The sequence below is a fragment of the Bos grunniens genome, chromosome 16, assembly GCF_055505025.1.
Source record: "Bos grunniens cultivar Pamir isolate PY7600 chromosome 16, Bosgru_T2T1.0, whole genome shotgun sequence".
NCBI lineage: Eukaryota > Metazoa > Chordata > Mammalia > Artiodactyla > Bovidae > Bos > Bos grunniens.
This window is the reverse complement of record NC_141180.1, coordinates 45210075-45230106: the sequence shown is the minus strand read 5'-3', so window position 1 is coordinate 45230106 and position 20032 is coordinate 45210075. Positions and strand designations below refer to the sequence as shown.

The window sequence follows — 20032 nt, the reverse complement described above, 5'->3', positions numbered from 1 at the left end:
TCTGTTATTACTTTAAAACCAAGAAAAAATTGTATATCATGTGAAATTCATAATGTTTGATAGTCAACTTGAGAAAACTAAGAATGAGCACATAGGTTGTTTTATTGGGGGGAGTTTTATTTTCCTAAATATAACAAAATCTCCATGCAACATTTTAAAAGGAAGGAATTAGTTTGGTGGAGATGAAATTTTATTGTGAGACACTAGAAAAACTGCTTTGTTTATGTGATAGCTATACTGTAGATTATCCAGAGAATCTGTCTTCACTTAGATGCCAGTTAAAGTCAGGTTAATTTTGTCCTGAAATTGATCATGTGCTAGCATATTGTCCATTAACTAGATATTATAAAATCTCACAGGATGCTGAATTTTCGTTTTGAGTTTCTGTCTTTGTCTTTCTATATAGATTTCCATTTCCAATGTAATCTATTTCCTTTCTTTTAATTTTTATTTTACATTGGAGTATAACATAGTTGATTAACTGTGTTATTTTTAGGTACACAGCAAAGTAATTCAGTTATACATAAACATTACATGTATCCATTCTTTTTCAAATTCATTTCCTTTAGAATCTATTAAGAACGGGTATAAATGACATAGCACAAATGTAGTCATTGGGTTGAAAATAGTCATTATTCATACAGAATTCAATTGTAAGCAATTTGGTAAAAACAAACAAACAAAAAACATGCTATTGGTAAGGAATTTTAGCCCTTTTAGTTTCCAGAATTAAGATTTTTAGACCTTAACTATGAAATTTTCCCAGATTCTTCAACTCAGAAAAATTAGCAAAAATCAGATAACTTCATGATTGTCTTTTAAGATGATTTAATACAGCCTCCAAGGATCCACACTGAAAAGGATTATTACAAAACATCTGATGTGCAAGTATATTCTTTCTTACCTGCAAAAAAGAATTAGTGTTCTTTTTAAGATTTTCCAATAGAGTGAGAAACTGATATTTCTTTGCACACTAGAGAGTGCACAAAATACCTTTGCACGGCATTTTTCTTTCCAGTACGTGAACAAGACAAGATTTGCACAGGGCTTACAGACACATCCACGTGACCTAGGTCTTTAAATCTAGATAACTCACTTGGGTGTCCATGCTATTTACTTTGACCCTTGGGTGAGGCACTTAGGTTTTTGTTTTTTTTGTAACTATTAGATATACCTAAATTTGCCTTTTAATTGTCTCAATACACAAAACAAATACTCTTATTATGTATTTGGTGAGTCCACATCTCAGAAGAGTTTCTTGTGTGGGTTTGTTAACATATATACATATATTCTCCCATTTCTGTTCATCTGCTTTCTTATTACCACAAACCCCAGATTTACTGTAGGCCTGTATTTCTCCATGGGCTTCCATGAGTGAGTATTTTTAAATTATTTCCTGCTACAACAGCTTACCAAGCTAAATCTGTACCTCAACCCCCCGTTTAAAAATGAAGACAATACCAGGACAATACTAATAACTTCATAGATATTTGAGGGGAAAAGTAGGTAGAGAACCATATTACCATTTGTTACATTTACAAATATGACATCATTTCCACTGATCAAAATGAAAAATGACTCTGAGTTGCAAATGGCTTCTTATTTCAACCTATGTTATTCATCCTCCCAGTGCTGCTACTGCTGCTGCTAAGTCGCTTCAGTCATGTCCGACTCTGTGCGACCCCATAGACAGCAGCCCACCAGGCTCCCCCATCCCTGGGATTCTCCAGGCAAAAACACTGGAGTGGGTTGCCAGTTCCTTCTCCAATGCATGAAAGTGAAAAGTGAAAGTGAAGTTGCTCAGTCGTGTCCGACTCTTAGTGACCCCATGGACTGCAGCCTACCAGGCTCCTCTGTCCATGGGATTTTCCAGGCAAGAGTACTGGAGTGGGGTGCCATTGCCTTCTCCGCATCCTCCCAATAGTTTGAACCAAATTATATTAATCTTTAGTTTTAATATAAATAGTTTTATGTTAGCATCTTCCTCTTCCTCCTCAACTCAAATATGAATTCACTCTTATACGTCAACCAGTATAGGTTCTCCCCACCCCACAAATGGCATTAGAAACAGTAAGCACCTTTTAAAAATACATTAGTATCAGAATGAATATATATGCACACATTAGTAGCATAAGAGAAAAAAGTAGTAGCTATATAAAATAATGTAATTTTCAAGTATAGAAAAGTAGTTTTTTTATTCAAACATGATTTGATTAAGGTATTGGAGTGTAAAAGTAGTATAATTTTAGCTTCCAAATTCATGAGAAATCTTGTGTTCTTTTCAGAGTCAGAAAAGTGACTTTGGGTCTCAGTATCCTGATGAGAAAGAATGTAACAGTAGTAATACTAATAATGATGGTAATTATATAATAAGGTAATGACTAGCAAACTGAGTACACAGAATGTTCTGAAATAGTTTTAAGTAATTTACTTGTATTATTCTTCAGGAAAAGCTTTTAAAATAGGTACTTATTCCCACTTTGTGAATGAGAAGGAAACAAGCACAGAAGTGACAAGAAGAAGCAAAGCATAGTTTGCCTAGAAGGCCAATGTAAAATAGGGTTTCCTGTCAGAAATCTGCATTTGCTTTCAGTATTTTTCTTCCCATAAAGTGATTAGAGCGTAGCTAAGTGGGAAAGTCCTTTGCTAAACTGGCTCTTCTACAATCAGATGTCAAAACCTGCTAAAAGCTAAGTTATGAACTCCTTTTCCCCAATTAAAAGAGAATGGTGCTTCATTTTTATTACTGCTGTTCAAGTATACAAAAAGACCTTGTCAGTTACTGTACAGTATGTAAAGAAAGATTGAGTCTGGAATCATTAATCATTTTTTAAATATATCATTCTTTTTCCAAAATATAGTCATGAATGCTGATTTCTCTCCCCAGACCACACCACTCATTTATCAAACTCTGAGCCACGTTAAGGAGTAAATCAAGACTATTGCTATGACCAACATTACTAAAATATATTTCTCAAAAAATCTTTTGATTTTCCCTTATTATTTTATCCTCTGAGGAGTACAAATTCCACCTATTTTTTTATACTAAACATATACAGTGAGGGATAAAACAGAAATAACCAAATTGACAATCTGTTATTCTGATCAGAAATTTAAAATCTCATACCTTTCTCTAGAGTATTTGCAATTTACAGGGACAGTTTTAACTATCAAGATGTTCAAAAAATGAATATGTATAATAGTTATTAACACAATAAGTGGGATCAGAATATGTAGGGTTTTTTCTGAGGTTGAGGTTAGAGGAAATCAAATGGTTTTCCATTTACAGTTTGACATTCCATTACAGGAAGACATTTACAGTTTGAAGTACAAAGCAAATAGACTTTTCTCAACTTTTAGGCACCGATTGTTTGTTTTTCCATTACCATATAGGATAGGGAATAGATTCAATCATGAGTTTCCAGCAGTCTCACCCTCAAAAATCATTTTGTTTAATTAAATCATACCCTGTGCACATCTAGATATTTATAAATGCAACACTAATCTTAGCAGTTGGACAAGAATGCATCACATCGCTATCTTTCAGAGCAACTTCCTAAAGTTTGCTGTAAGATGTTATAACCAGTTGCAAACCTAGGTGTTGCATCATTGCTAAGCCTCAGTGGAACATTTTGGACATGTTTTATGATTTGCTGATTTGTGCTGTGAACCCATCAGTCTGTTTACAGGGGGGAGGAAGTGGGTGGAGGGGTGGGAGGATGGAAAAAGGAAGGATCATTTTGTTTGATGTGGAGGAAGGGAGGGAACTTGGTCATGAAATTTGAACTAAGATGCACCTAAAGGGTTCCCTTTTGACCCTTGTACAGTATCAGCTGCAATAAACATGTTACTCTTAAGCAGGTTTTCAGTGATCATATTGTTTTCTCTTTCTTCCCTTGTTTATATTTTTCCTCAGGGGAAATCTCTCACGTCAAAGAGGTTAACAAGCCTCGTTCAGTCTTATTAAAAGGATCATCTTGTAGCATGAAAGCGAACTGGAGTCACTGCATATACTTTGTAGTTCTTTGTTGTTACCTGGAGCAGAGGACATTAGACCAAGATGTTGCATGAGCAAAGGACCTGAATTGTTCTTTCTTTGTGTACATTAAGGCACTGCCATCTCCAAGGGACTCTACCATCTTGACGCCTCCATTTCAGAATGTCTGCTAACTTCTTCCTTGTATTAAGCTGGATCTGTGTCTTTTCCTTTTTAACAGTTCAAGTGAAGTAAACCTTTTATTTCCCCCCCTTTCTCTCTCTCTTAAACCTTCTTCTAGACACACAGGTCACTAAAAATTCAGTCACAAACTGGAAGAATTGTAAAAGGAAAAAAGCATATATCAAGAAGTATACATACAGCTTCACATTTATTAAATAATAAATTAGCAGAGAAAGTTTCATTTCACCAATGTATCACAGTCAGAAACAAACTTACGTCTTTGTCTGTTGTCTGTACATTCTTGGTTAATGTTTCTTGCATTTATTTTTATACCATATTTAAATAAGAGACACCTTTTACTCCAGATGTATCAAAGTTGATCCCTTCTCTGTAAATTTGTGTATGTTTATATTGTTGTTTTATCTTTCATTAAAAGATGCGTAATCTCGTTGCTTTTGTAACTTTTGACTTCTGTGCTAATTGAAAATGAAAATACTGGGAAGGCACTGACAAATGTAGTCACAATGTAAGCTCTCACCCTAGGAAGTTTATTTCAGGGTTTTCAAGACAAGCTTGGATGGTGGAGCAGCCAGGAGCAGATTCAAAGTGATTCATCTGGGAGCTTACCCCAGGTCAGGAAGATGGGTTTGCTCCTATGGAAAACAACACAAATGACCTCCCACATTTTCCGAGTTATTTATGAGGCCTTTCTAATTATGAATATGAGTCTCTATCTTTTACCAATGCATATTCTATTTAGAATTACATTTTAGTGTGACTTGTCAACTCAGGAACTGATTCTTTAAAGTATAATCATAAAAATGCCTTAGGTCAGTGGCTCTTAACTCTGGTGGTTGCAAATTCCTTTGAGAGCATGATGGTAATTACTAATATTTAGTGAGTGCTAACTAAGTACCTACCACTGTATTATGGGCTTCACATACCCACAAAATTTTCCCATTTAATTCTCACAGCAGGCCTATAAGATTATTTCTGCAATTTTGAGAACACAGAAGCAGAGAAAAGTTGCATCGTTTGTTCAAACAGCCAAGTGGTATGTTGTGATACAAATCCAGGCAGTCTGACTCAGAGGCTACATACTACACTGATCCATCATACCACACAAATTGTTCTGGTAAAAGTTTTACGTGAAAATCCATACACTCTCTCACATAGGGAAGATTTGCACTGAATTTTAAGACATTCACAAAATAACCTCTGAAATTCATCCAAGGACCTCAGGTAAAGAAACCTGACTGCTTTTAAGGGATGGACCAGTGACCCAGAAGGTCACCCAGCCAAGAGACAGGACTAATTTGTTTGGTTTTGCATCTACCACAAGATTGCAGACTCTGGCTATTAAAAAAAAGAAAGAGATCATGTTATTAGTGGCTATTAATTACTGTGAGTAAATTTAAATTCTGAAAAAGTTTACCAACACTGGTGCAAAATCAGTAGTGGAGTTTGTTAGCTACTTTATAAACTACCACAAAATGGAAAAGACTTGTAGATAGGTTGTAATCAGGACACTGTGAATAATTTAACAAAGATTTGACTATATGCTCTATGGCTTTTTAAAAACAATACGTAAAATGCAAATAAACCTAAGTTGATAGTTGTTCTTTCTTAAAAACACTTATGTCAGAACAGCTTTTGGCACTGAAGCTAAATTGAAACCCTATCTAAAGGGAACATTGCTTGAAAGAAAGCAATGCCCCTTTTATAGTAACCTGATGCATAAACAGTATGCCTTGCACAAATATGATTGGTCATTTTGGAGACTATTTTTAAAAAATTATTCTTACTAATTCCAAATCATGGAATTATACAGAAATGAAATACATATGAATGACAATAGAGGACAAAGAGGTGAAACCCTCAAGCAATTATCCCCAAGTCAGGCGCTCCCAGTGAAAATGTGAGTTAGTTCATAGGTGCAAGTACTTAGAAGTGGGACTAATGACTCATTTTAATATGGTTTAGACAAGACTCAGGATACAAAACAGTGGTATTTCAGGGTAAACACTTAGAAAAGTTTTAGAATTCTTTTCACCTAACTGAAATAAGCATGGGGAAACAGTGACAGGTTTTCTTTTCATGAGCTCCAAAATCACTGAAGACAGTGACTGCAACCACAAAATTAAAAGATGCTTGCTCTTTGGAAGAAAAGCTATGACAAACCTAGACAGTGTATTAAAAAGCAGAGAAATCATTTTGCCAGCAAAGCTTTGTATAGTCGAAACTCTGGTTTTTCCAGTAGTTGTATGGATGTGAGAGTTGGACCATAAAGAAGGCTGAGAGCTGAAGAATTGATGCCTTTGAACTGTGGTGCTGGAGAAGACACTTCAGAGTCCCTCCTTTGGTCTGCAAGGAGGTCAAACCAGTCAATCCTGAAGGAAATCAATCTTGAATGTTCATTGGAAGGACTGATGCTGAAGCTGAAGCTCCAATACTTTGACCACCTGCTACAAAGAGCTGACTCATTTCAAAAAACCCTGATGCTGGGAAAGATTGAAGGCAGGTGGAGAAGGGGATGACAGAGGATGAGATGGTTGAATGGCATCACCAACTCAATGGACATGAGTTTGAGCAAACTCTGGGAAATAATGAAGGCAGGGAAGCCTGGCGTGCTGCAGTTCATGGGGTCACAAAGAGTTGGGTATAACTTAGCAACTGAACAGCACCAACTGTCTCCCTCCCCAGTTTGATCTATAAGGCATAGGATAAAAATGTTTCAAGTTTCTAATGAACAAAATATTTTTAAAGTCTTTTCTACCTTAAAGCGATTTAAAAAGTTATTCACCAAAGCAGTGACCCAGTGATATATTACACCACAAGAGTAATATATTCTCTAAATTGCACTGACTGCTTCTTCCCCTTGTGATGTATGTTTCAATAACGTTTTTGGTGAATCTCCAAAGGAATTCCTGCTTGAACCAGTGTAGTAGAAAGGTGGTTAGCAATCTTAATTAAGCCATCTCCTGTCAGATGCCAGGAAAATAGATGAAGGCAGAAACTCTCCCTCTTCATTATGATAAGTACGTGAGATGATCTTGCTACTTAGGAGTAATAGTTCTCACTTCTCTTTGTAGATTCATGATTTTTTTTTAATTAATTTTCATCTATGAGGAAAGGCAACGTTTTGCTACTAGCATGAATTCAGTCCGGTTATATGCACTAATTGTCTCCACACATAGGATTTTTGTGTTCTTAGAAATATACTTGAAAGAGCACATTGAAATATTCAACAGTTTTGCTACTCCCCATGACTATCTCTGCATATCGTAATGCCTTGTTAAATATCAACATGATATAACCGAAAGTACCAGTCCATCTTCTAAGACATTTTAGAAAATAGGAGATGGTGAAGAATTTTATGGCTGTAAAGAATGAAGAGAGAAAAGTAAACTCATGTAACACAGAGTGGTATCTCGTATATTCTGTCATGCAACCATGTATTTGAGTCTTTTGAGAATTTTGTACCACAAATTAATCTTTAAAAAGATACCAAATGATGTGTCGAGCCAAAATATTGTTATTTTAGAAGTGCATTAAAACAGAAACTGTCATATATGCCCTTGAATGCCTATGGCAGTTTCCCTGGACTTGAAATAAAATGCATTTGTAACTTAACTTCAAAAAGGGCATTAGTTGCTGGGAAGACATGAATACTTCTTGACTAATAAATCGATCAATAAATCTTGGTGCTTTTATTAGGTTATAGGACCTTAATCATTTCACACTTGTTTGGAAATCAACTAAATTGGAGTGTGTTTGACATCCTTTTAAAGGTTAATGACGTCTAACTCCAGTATTGGTTGAACTGATTAAGAGTGTGTCTAAATCATCAAGCAAAGTATTTGGTATGTATATGGTAGTCAAGAAACAATATTTAACTTACTCTCTTCCCTTTCTTTTCCTCCACAAGGTCATCTTTGTAAAACAATAAAAGATGCATCCAAACACCTTTCCTAGCTGGGGTGGAATCAGGAATGAAGTGCAGGAGACAAAGTGAAAGTGATGTCCTCAGTCGTGTCCGACTCTTTGCGACCCCATGGACTATACAGTCCATGGAATTCTCCAGGCGAGAATATTGGAGTGGGTAACCTTTCCCTTATCCAGGGGATCTTCCCAACCCAGGGATCGACCCAGGGTCTCCTGCATTGCAGACAGATTCTTTACCAACTGAGCTGTCAGAGAAGCCCTCAGGGGACAAAATGAAGTGCCAAATCATGATATCAGAGACCAAGGGGAAGGTGTGGCGAACAGTCAGGTGTGATGTTGGTGGAGAACCAACCAGATAAAGTCAGTTAAGAGTCAGGACCAAATGAGTGACCAAAAACTGAAATTGATAAGGAAATTAAGTTTTGAACAAAATGATTCTAGAAAGGGTGGCTCTGGAAAGCAGAAATGGGGCTTTTCAGAGAGCATCAGTGCCCTCACCTGTGGATAGAAGAGAAACTTTTGTGGGAAGCTATCCAGTATGAGCTAGAGGTGAAGAACAGAGTAGATGGCTATGACCATGTAGAAGAGATTATATCATCTCTTTCCCAGTTCAGGGTGTTCAAAGGAATCTTTGTCTGGCCCCAAAGTACAAGAACTTCTCTTTCTCTCACGCTGTAAATTTCCAGAGGACTCCTGGGCTAACAGGGGGAAGTAGGTATTTAGTAACTAAAACATTGCATTTTGTAATCAGGATCTTATAAAAAATACACATTTACTTTACTAATTTAGTACTACTTTCTTTGCTTACCATTAATTCTTCATTCTTGCATATATTCTTCAAACTTCTTTTTTTCCTCTTGATAAAGACCATTCTCTATCAAGAAGTAAACTTGGAAGTTGAAAAGTAGAAGAGAGTAGAAAGAAATAAAACACTTCGACTTTGTCTTATTTGTGAGAACTAAAGTGGGAATTAGCTTTCTATTTAGCTAGAAAAATACATTTTAAATTTGAATTAACTGTATATTTATACAGTATAGAATATGAATATTGAAAAATACCATGTCTTAGACAATAGGGAAATGATGAAAAAAAATAAAACTAGACCTACACAATTGTCAATAAGAAAGGTGAAGGGAAGTAACATCAAACTAAATGGTAAATACAAAATAACATGGAATAAGTTCAAATATATTAGTAATTAAAATGCAGGAGATGATTTAAAAGTGTCTCTTTAAAATACTCAGGTTAGACTAGAAATGCATCTGGGCATAACAGTGGTAAAGAATCTGCCTGCCAATGCAGGAGATGCAAGAGACACAGTTTTGATCCTTGGGTCAGGAAGATCCCCTGGAGTAGGAAATGGCAACCCATTCCAGTATCCTTGCCTGGAAAATTCCCTGGACAGAGGAGCCTGATGGGCTCGAGTCCATGTGGTCACTGAGAGTTGACATAACTCACACACAGTTTATAAGAGACACCTAAAACGAGACTACCCAAAGTTCTAATCTAAGGTGGCAGTGCAGCAAGACCCTGAACTCACCTTTTTCTCATGGACACTTCATGTCAACATTTGCACATAGAGCAATGCCTCCTGAAGAAGGGCTAATTGAACAGAATCTGTACAAAATAAATGACAGAGATGTTTGTAGGAGATGTGCACCTATAGAGATGAGTAAGAGATGGAGCCCCAGCATGGACAGGAACCCCACCCTTGACACTGTGACACATAGTAGGGATGCTTATCACTGATGGGCAAGTTCACAGAATCGCTTGCTCTAGGAAAAACAGTGGTCTAAAGGGCACCAATTATTTGTGAGGGAAATTTATTTATCAACCTTAGAGCTTCTGCCACATGGGAAGGACACTGCTGAAACTCTCTTCAAGCTCAGAGGTGCCAGACAGCATGGTTTTGTGTATTCCCCTTCCACTGTGCTATCACAGGTGGGGACACTGCGTCCAGGTGCCCCTTTCCCCCCTTGGTTTCAGGTTTTACCTGATTGAGGAATTAGGCAGGTACTTGGGACCTGTATTTAATTTTCTGATGTGCAGAGAGATGCAAGACAAAGACAGGAAAGAAAATGAAGTAAAATGGATACATTTCACATCAAATGTTTTTTTTATTTTTTTGTCTTGGTATACACTCTTTTAGTCCCTAGGAACTTAGTTTATAAAACCTTCTTCCTCTGTGTGCCTTCGTAGATTTATTCTTGCCATGGAGGTCTCTCCTCTAGAGAGAGTTCGTTCTCCTTCTTTTTCTCTTTCCTCAGTCTTGTTACAGCTTATGTCTGTTATTATGTTCTGAACAATATTTAGGTGACTTTTGGAACTAGCGCTAACATTGCTAAGCAGTTAATGTAGGCTGTCCTCTGAGCCTATTCTTTAACCAGACCCTCCATGACTGCAAACTCTCATGCCCGCATGCCTCTGGTCCAGGGTCCCAGTGCAATTAAAGAAAAAGAAGAGACCTTTTATTCCAAAAGGCTTGATGTCTAAGGTGTAGAGTTTGATGACTTTTATATCATAATAGATGTTTTATTTTAGTTGTAGCTTCTGATTGTCACTGTAATCATACCACTCTCTGAGCCTGGTCTTTTCATCACTATTTGCTTTTGGGGGGCTTTGCAGTTGTCTTTTTCCTCAATATAACTTGGGTCCATGGTCACCTGTGTGTCAGCCACTCTATCACGTGAACTGCAAAAATAGCAAACTGTCCTTAAATTTTATCCTTGAAGAAAACAGATGATTCTGGCATGAAACATAGACTTGCAAACTCAAACAAAATTGATCCCCAGTAGAAATGTGACCCTCATGAAATGGTTGTCAAAGTCACTGAAAATCTCTTCATTAAAAAGGTGGAGAATAGACTTATGGACATGGGGAGAGGGGAAGAGAGGGTGAGATGTATGGAAAGAGTAACATGGAAACTTACATTACCATATGTAAAATAGATAGCCAACAGGAATTTGCTGTATGGCTCAGGAAACTCAAACAGGAGCTCTGTATCAGCCTAGAGGGGTGGGATGATTGAAGAGAGAGCTTCAAGAGGAAGGGGACATATGTATACCTATGGCTGATTCATGTTGATGTTTGACAGAAAGCAGCAAAATTCTGTAAAGCAATTATCCTTCAATAAAAAAATAATTTTTAAAAAAGGTGGAGAAATGAATGTGGTTTCTGAGCAGCTCTGACATCTAGTGGTCAATTGGTATTTCTAAGGTAGCTAAAGGAGCCAGTTATGTTCAACTGAATTGTCATGGAGCTGTTGTACAGACACTGTCAGCGGACAGACTGACGGAGTCAGTGCAATGAAGTTAAAAGGTAAGGAATGGAAAATTATGAAAGTTACCCAGATATTTGTTATACCTATGACAGACCACTCCAGTGACTGTGGACTCAGAAATATGAGTTCCAGGCAATCACTTCTTAAGGAAAATGGGGCATGGAACGGAAAATGTACATGGGATAGTGTTTCTTGATGACAACAGTAACTATGTTACATGATAGCCTATGACAAGTCTTACACTAAATGCAGCAAACATCTCTGTCTTCCCAGCAACCTTGAAAAATAAGTAACATGATATTTGTGGCTGATGAAATTGAGAAGTTCAGTGACTTGCTTTGCTACCCAAATTCTTATAACTAAAGTTAGTAGAGAAAAATCCCTTACCTTCCAACTTGGCTATAATAGTGCAGCATGACCTAACAGGCAGAAGGAGAGATTAAGAGTAATCGTTCCTCTCTGATGATGGGATCATTATGGGCGAATAATATCATGTGTACTGTGCAAAGTCGCTTCAGTAGTGTCCGACTCCTTGCAACCCCATGGACTGTAGTCCGCCAGGTTCCTCTTGTCCATGGGGATTGTCCAGGCAAGAGTACTGGAGTGGGTTGTCCTGCCCTCCTCCAGGGGGATCTTCCCAATCCAGGGATCGAACGCACATCTCTTACGTCTCCTGCACTGGCAGCTGGGTTCTTCACCACTAGTGCCACCTGGGAAGCCCAATAATATTGTACTATGACTAAATATAAATACTACTGTTAATTAATGTGATTAAAATGTGATAAACTATTATCACTATCCATAAGTTGAAGACAACTAAAAAATAATCCTTTGCTCTAACACAGAGTTTTTAATTTTATTTATTAGTCAATTAGCATGTGTGTGAATTATTTTTAAGATTTGAACATTTTCCCCCATTTTATTTTTTGTTGAGCTATGAGTGACATATAACGTTGTATTAGTTTTAGTTGTACAATATGATGCTTTGATGTGTATATACAGCAAAATGATTGCCATGATGTGTTTTCCTTTGCCTGTGTGGGATTGTCTTGTCAGACTCTTTGCCACCCTATGGACTGTAGCCTGCCAAGCCCTTCTGTCCAAGGGATTTCCCAGGCAAGAACACTAGAGTGGGTTGCCATGCCCTCCTCCAGGAGGATCTTCCCAACCCAGGGATTGAACCCGCATCTTTTAGATCTCCTGCACTGGCAGGCAGGTTCTTTACCACTAGCGCCAGCAGGGAAGCCCCAGGTTTTCCTTTCTAAGTTGCTTTAGTTGTGTCTGACTCTGTGCGACCCTATGGACTGTAGCCAGCCAGGCTCCTCTGTCCATGGGATTCTCCAGGCAAGAAAACTGGAGTGGGTTGTCATGCCCTCCTCCAGGGGATCTTCCTAACCTGGGGGTTGAACCTGTGTCTCTGAAGTCTCCTGCATTGGCAGGCAGGTTCTTTACCATTAGGGTTACCTGGGAAGCCTTACGTTTTCCTTTAGAACATCACAGTTTGCAGCTGGAGACTGTTAGAAGAGCAAAGACAATGACAGAAGTCCTTACGCCCTCCACATCTCCATTTTTCTGACCAGAGAGCAACTTTGAACACAACACGATTGCTTGTCCTTGACCCTTTAGAGGCCTGGGGTGGCTTCTTGCCATGTGCTATGGTTGCCAAGTGGGACAGTTCTCCAGGTGGTCTTCTTACCTAAGCCTAGCCCTCAGAAAGCTCAGTGAACTCCTCTAAGATTTTAAATTAAAAAATTGTGAGACTCAGTCAATTAATATGGTTGGGCCTTAAATTGTTTTGCAGGCTGAGTCTTCAGTTACTTGAAAAGACCTCTGACATTATTCAGCTTGCAGCTCATAATCTCTGGAAGAACTCCTCTGAATGACCACGATATCTAAGAAACTCCTCAGTGTAGAGCCCTCATCTGAGTCAGAAATCCCTACTCTACAGGAACTAGAGTGAAACTTCTAGGGGCAACATGATTCAAAAGGACACTGAGCATATAGCCTAGAACAAGTTCAAAAGTGTAACAAAGGACGAGTGGGCAGTGATGTGCAGAAAGGGCCTCAGGGTGGGTGCCCAGAAACTCGTTAAGCTATGCGCTGCCGCTGCTCACAGGTTATCGGTTGTCCAATGGTGGGGTGCTTGCTGTGGAAAGAAGTGTCAGGTCAGGAAACTGGCAGGCCTGGGATCAGGACAAGGAGAAATTTTCTCTCTTATCGCAAGCCAGAATGTTTCTTCATGAGAGAGGTTGACTCTGGTCAACTGCCTGACTCTTGGAATGAGTGGGTGTGGATGTGGATGACTGTGAAGCCTGTATGTTCAAAGAGTTGTGTGATCAGAAACCAAGAGTGTCGAAGTCAGCCTATGGCTAACAAACTAGTGAGTAAAACAGAAAAGAAGCAGACTCAGAGATAGAGGGGGAAGGACAGCGCTTACAAGTGGGATACGGAAAGTGGGGAAGGGCAATATAGAGATAGGGGAAGAAAAAGGGTTATTGTGGGAGTATATGAAATTATCTGTGTGAAAGTTTTTTTTAATTAATTAATTTATTTGGTCAGGCCGGGTTTTACTTGTGGCATGCAGGATATTTAGTTGTGACATGTGGGATCTAGTTCCTTGACCAGGGATTGAATCCCAGGCCCACGATTGGGAGCATGGAGTCTTAGCCACTGGACCACCAGGGAGGTCCCTGTGAGACTTCCCCTCCCTAGGTGGGGAAGCTTCTATGGAATTTAAACAATCTTTCACTCAATAATTATTTTTTTAATATTAAAAGAAACAAAGAGGGGCTTCTTGATCCCTTCCACGCTGAGAAATCACTGCTGACCCAGCAGTGAAGGTCCAGGCCCATTGCTTCAGCTGTGTTCAGTCCTTCGCACCTCTGGGATGCCAGATTTTGGTGGCATTACAGCTATGTCATATGCTGGCTAACCAGGGGGCAGTGACTGAACCAGACACCAAAGATGGTTCCGACAAGAAGATCGTGTGGCAGCAACAACTACAGCGATAACGCATTTGAGTCAGTTCTAATGAGGTGGATGAACCTGGAGCCTATTATACAGAGTGAAGTAAGTCAGAAAGAGGACAAATGCTGTATACTAATGCAAATATATGGAATTTAGAAAGATGATACCGACGATCCTACATGCAGGGCAGAAAAGGAAACACAGATGTAAAGAACAGACTTTTGGACTCAGTGGGAGAAGGCGAGGGTGGGATGATTTGAGAGAACAGCATTGTACATTACCATACACATGTTATATAAAATAGATGACCAGTGCGAGTTCAATGCAGGAAGCAGGATGCCCAAACCCAGTTCTCTGTGACAATTCAGAGGGATAGGGTGGCGAGAGAGGTGGGAGAAGGGTTCGGGATGGGGGACACATGTATACCTGTGGCTGATTCATTTGATGTATGGCGAAGACCATCACAAAATTGTAATTATCCTCTAATCAAAATAATTCATTAAAAAAAAATCTACCATTGCTCTGATGAAATGAGTCATATCTAGGACTGATCCTTTTGGACAGGATCTGAAAGGCACTGACTTAGGATTCTTTAAGTCTTTATCTTCTGGTGCCTGGCCTACCCCCAATTGTTTTTTCCAACTTGTGTTTCTTTGGAGTTGAGACAAAAACACTCTTTTCATTATATAAGTATTGTCTGTGAAGTATGTCTAGTCAACTGGTTAGTTGGCTGTATCACTACAGACAATGTAAATTTTCAAATTATTTAGCTAGTGAGTTCCTGAGAGAAGGAATCAGAGGTAAGTTTGATTGAGGTGAAGAGATTATCATTATTTTTTAAAAATTTATTTTATTGAAGTATAGTTGATTTACAATGTTGTGTTAATTTCTGCTGTACAACAAAGTGATTCAGGTTTTATATATATACATTGGGTTTTTTTTTTTTTTGGGGGGGGGAGGGCTTCCCAGGTGGTTCAGCAGTAAAGAACCTACCTGCCAATGCAGGAGACACTGGTTCTATCCCTGGGTCGAGAAGATGCCCTGGAGAAGGAAATGGCAACCCATTCCAGTATTCTTGCCTGGAGAATCCCATGGACAGAAGAACCTGGCAGACAACGGTCCATGGGGTTGCAAAGATTGAAACAACTTAGCACACACACACACACACACACACACCCCTATATGTGTACTTGTCTGACAAAGAGTTGGACACGACTGAGCACAGAATACATTGTTTTTTATATTCTTTTCTATTATGGTTTACCACAGGATATTAAATATAGTTCCCTGTGCTATATAGTCAGACCTTCTTGTTGACCCATCCTAAGTATAATAGCTTACATCGGCTAACCCCAAAGTACCAGTCCAGCCCTCCTCACTTACCTCCCACTTGGCAACCACAAGTCTGTTCTCTGTGCCTGTGAGTCTGTTTCTGTTCTATTGACATTTGTGTCATATTTGTGTCATATTTTAGATCCACATGTAAGTGGTATCATGTTGTATTTGTCTCTCTCTAACTTACTGAGGTGGAGCTTATTGATGATTGCTGATGTTTAACAGCCAAGAGACAATAAGAAAGCATAGTGTATGTGTGGCAGGGCAGAGCCAGGAGAAAATCAGCAGACATGGTAGCAGTCATTTTTGTAGCAGTCATTTTCTTCCAAAGACCCACCGGTTCCCACCCCTTTGCAATGGTGGTGACAGCAGAGAGGGACAGGGACAGAAGTGGTATATGAGCAGGTAGCCAACTCCGACTTTCTAAATCACTGTGTTAGACCTACAAGTACCTGGAATTGGACTGGGGGCTTTGCACGGCCTTTGTCACTGCTGTTGGGCTGTGGTGTTGACAGGGGAGTTTGCATCTGTGCAGAAGATTCTAAAGTCCAATGCTATAAAAAGTAAGGATTCTCTACAGTGAAGATCTTGCAAACCAACCAGTGTCACTTCTGAGGGATGACAGTCTAAAAACCACAGAGGAAAGAGGACTGAGAGCAATGGGCACAGAGGAAGGAACTTGAAATTTACACCTCAGCTCTGCCACTGACATTGAGCAAGTTGCCTCACATTAGTGGACTTCAGTCTCCAAGTCTATAAAACAATGTTCTATGGTAGCAGGTTTTGCAAAGAGTAAGAAGGCATCTGTAGTGCTCAGGGGTTCTCTTGGAAGGACAGAACCAGTGAATCATATATGTATATGTGTATGCATGGATTGACTGGCTGCAAGGAATTGGCATATGCCATTGTAGGGGGCTAGGCAAGCTTGAAATCTGTAAGGTAAGCTCAAGCAGGAGTGGTCTCTACAGCGTACCAGTGGAATCTCTCCTCCTCAAGGAAACTTCACTTTTGTTCTTAGGGACTTTAAGCTGATTGGAGGAGGTCTATCCACATTATTGAGAATAATCACCTTTATTTAACGTTAATTGATTGTAGATGATGTTAACCTCATGTACAAATACTTTCGACCTAGCCAAGTCACACATCAAACTAACCAACACAACACCCAAGCTTGCTTTTCCTTGCCTTTGCTCCAGTCTCTGAGACCTGGGGGAATATCCCTGGGGCACTGTTTATGTGGGACAAACAAAAGATCATAGAAATGTGTAGTGATGCCAGCCCTCTGTGGAGAAAACTCTGCCTTCTGGTCCTCGGAGAGTCTGTCTAGGAATCATCAACCAGGGAACTGCTTGTGGTTCCCAAGTGAAGGTGCAGAGGCCCCTGAGGCAGGAGATAGGTGGGCTCCAGGTTAGACATTTACACCTGGCCTCCTGTTTGCATCTCCTGAGACAAGATATAGGTGGGCTCCAGGTAAGGCATTTACAACCTCCTGCTTGCCCTCGGAAATGGAATCAACAACAGAAAGAGGATAAACAAATAACCCATCTTTGTCTCTTATAAACACCTTAAAGTAACAGTCGTGGCAAGGACAGAGAGGCAAAACCCTGTTTGAGTAAAGGATTAAGGGATCTCCCTCCCCTCTTTTTTGGGACAGGGAGACACTGTACATGTGCAGAAAGGCTGCTTGAGGGGTCAAAATAAGGGGATAACACCAGGCCATAAGGAGTCTTGTCTTCCCAGAAGCCTTCACTACAAGATCCGCCTTGGCTGAGGGGTGCACGTGTGCCCAGGAGAGGGTCCCAGGGTAGGCGAGGTGTGGAAAACTGCTACTGCTAAGTCACTTCAGCCGTGTCCAACTCTGTGCGACCCCATAGACGGCAGCCCACCAGGCTCCCCTGTGCCTGGGATTCTCCAGGCAAGAACACTGGGGTGGGTTGCCATTTTCTTCTCCAATGCATGAAAGTGAAAGTGAAGTCACTCAGTCTTGTCCGACTCCTAGTGATCCCATGGACTGCAGCCTACCAGGCTCCTCCATCCATGGGATTTTCCAGGCAAGAGTACTGGAGTGGGGTGCCATTGCCTTCTTTGAGGTGTGGAAAAGGAAACCAGATAATTGGCTAAAGGTAAACCAAGACCTGGAAGAACTGCCCTATATTGATGACGTAACTGCCTTTTTACTGCTCACCTCCTCACTAGGGGAGACACCCACACCCTTCTCTCCAGGTGAGCCTCTCTGCTTTGCTTCTGTCATCTGAACTAAACAAATTGTTTCTCTGTGCTTCCCCACTTGTTGTGCTATGTCTCTAGTAATAAACTTTGTATCGGCATTTATAGTTTTTGTCTCCATGATAAATGCATTTTTCCATTGAGGGCAAAGATGCAGGGAAAATTAGCTTCTAGCCTCTAGCACTTGCTGGTCTGGTGGCTAGAATTCCTGGTTTTCATCCAAGCTACCCAGATTCAATTCCTGGGCAGGGAATTAAGATCTCACTTCACGCCCACTCACTGCTGCTTTGCAGAGATCACCTCTACCCTCTTCCGCTGTTCTCACAGGCATGAGGGTACAGGAAGAGCAGTGGTGGGGACCCTGGGCGACCAAGAGAAAACTGGAATCTGTGAAGCCTGGAAGTCAGCGCTTGTCGGGTCCATATAGGACTTAGATAGAATACGCCTGGGGCTGGGAAGAGATGTTGGCCACATTCTTGTTCTCAAAATGAAGAAATCTGGAATTCACTGTTTCTGTTCATGACCAACTCTGACTTGCAGTGCCTCGTGGCATAACTGAGTGTGTGTTTACATGCGTGTGTGTGCCCCGTGCATTTATTTAATGGGGGATTTTCTGTTCCTAATGGAGAAATCAATAAACCTTTGGGGGCAGACTCACTGTGTTTTAGAAGAGCACTTTTGGGGTGCAGGGTTGTGAGCAGGAGCATAACAAGGAGTTTGGGGTGAACTGGGACTGGTTCCAGAGAGGCAGCTGTGGTGGCCCCCCCACATCCCTTCAGATGGTGTGGAGCTTGGAGGTTGTTGAGCAGAGATTGGACAAAGGTAGTTAGGACTGTAGTGATCTCTTAGAAGAAAAGAGATTCAGATCTTCACTTTTTCTCTATGTGGTTCAAATTTAGTGAAATATATGGATGTCCCCCCCCCACCACCTTCACGGATTATAGCCTTTTCGTGGCAAAGCAGCTTGTGTAACCCAGTGAAGCTATGAGCCATGCCACACAGGGCCACCCAAGACAGATGGGTCATAGTGAAGAGTTCTGACAAAACACAGTCCACTGGAGAAAGAAATGGCAGCCCAGTCCAGGATTCTTGCCTGGAGAACCCCAGGGACAGTATGAAAAGGCAAAAAGATATGATGCTGGAAAATAAGCTCCCCACCTGCCGCCCCCCCCACCCCCAGCCACCAGGTTGAAAGGTGTCCAATATGCTACTGGGGAAGAGCTGCTGCTGCTGCTACTGCTGCTGCTAAGTCACTTCAGTCGTGTCCGACTCTGTGTGACCCCATAGACGGCAGCCCACCAGGCTCCCCTCTCCCTGGGAGTCTCCAGGCAAGAACACTGGAGTGGGTTGCCATTTCCTTCTCCAATGCATGAAAGTGAAAAGTCAAAGTGAACTCGGTCAGTCGTGTTGGACTCTTCGCGACCCCATGGACTGCAGCCCACCAGGCTCCTCCATCCATGGGATTCTCCAGACAAGAACACTGGAGTGGGTTGCCATTTCCTTCTCCAATGCATGAAAGTGAAAAGTGAAAGTGAAGTCGCTCAGTTGTGTCCAACTCCCAGCGACCCCATGGACTGCAGCCCACCAGGCTCGTCCATCCGGGATTTTCCAGGCAAGAGTACTGGAGTGGGGTGCCATTGCCTTCTCCAGGGGAAGAGCAGAGAACAATCTAATAGCTCCAGTAAGAATGAAACAGCTGAGCCAAAGTGGGAATGGTGCTCAGCTGTGGATGTGTCTGGTGGTGAAAGTAAAGCCTGATGCTGTAAAGAACAATATTCCTCAGAAACCTGGAATGTTAGGTCCATGAATCAAGGTAAATTGGATGTGGTCAAGCAGGAGATGGCAAAATTGAACATCAACATCTTAGGAATCAGTGAACTTCAAAATGGTCAAGAATGGGAGAATTTAATTCAAATGACCATTGTATATACTACTGTGGGCAAGAATCCCATAGAAGAAATAGAGTAGCCCTCATAGTCAAAAAAGGGTTCAAAATGCAGTGATTGTTTAGTCACTAAGTCATGTATGACTCTTTTGCAACCTCATGGACTGTAGCTCTCCAGGCCCCTCTGTCCATGTGATCTTCCAGGCAAGAATACTGGACTGGGTTGCCATTCCCT

At 40.5% G+C, this 20032-nt stretch overlaps 1 protein-coding gene across 10 annotated transcripts in view; it reads left to right on the top strand.

Moving 5' to 3' along the window:
• The window catches only part of RGS7 (regulator of G protein signaling 7), a 525872-nt gene that overhangs the window by 482642 nt on the left and 23198 nt on the right, over positions 1-20032 (top strand). For 5 of the 10 annotated variants that reach the window (XM_086342663.1, XM_086342658.1, XM_086342668.1 and 2 more), the window contains one exon: positions 3917-4620. The exons of 1 other annotated variant lie outside the window; for it this stretch is intronic. In XM_086342663.1, coding sequence (XP_086198789.1) covers positions 3917-3967 — 51 coding nt within the window. In that variant the 3' untranslated portion in view covers positions 3968-4620. Of the gene's footprint in view, positions 1-3916; positions 4621-20032 lie in introns of those variants that run through there. 4 more of the 10 variants (XM_086342662.1, XM_086342656.1, XM_086342664.1 and 1 more) reach the window with 1 other exon arrangement.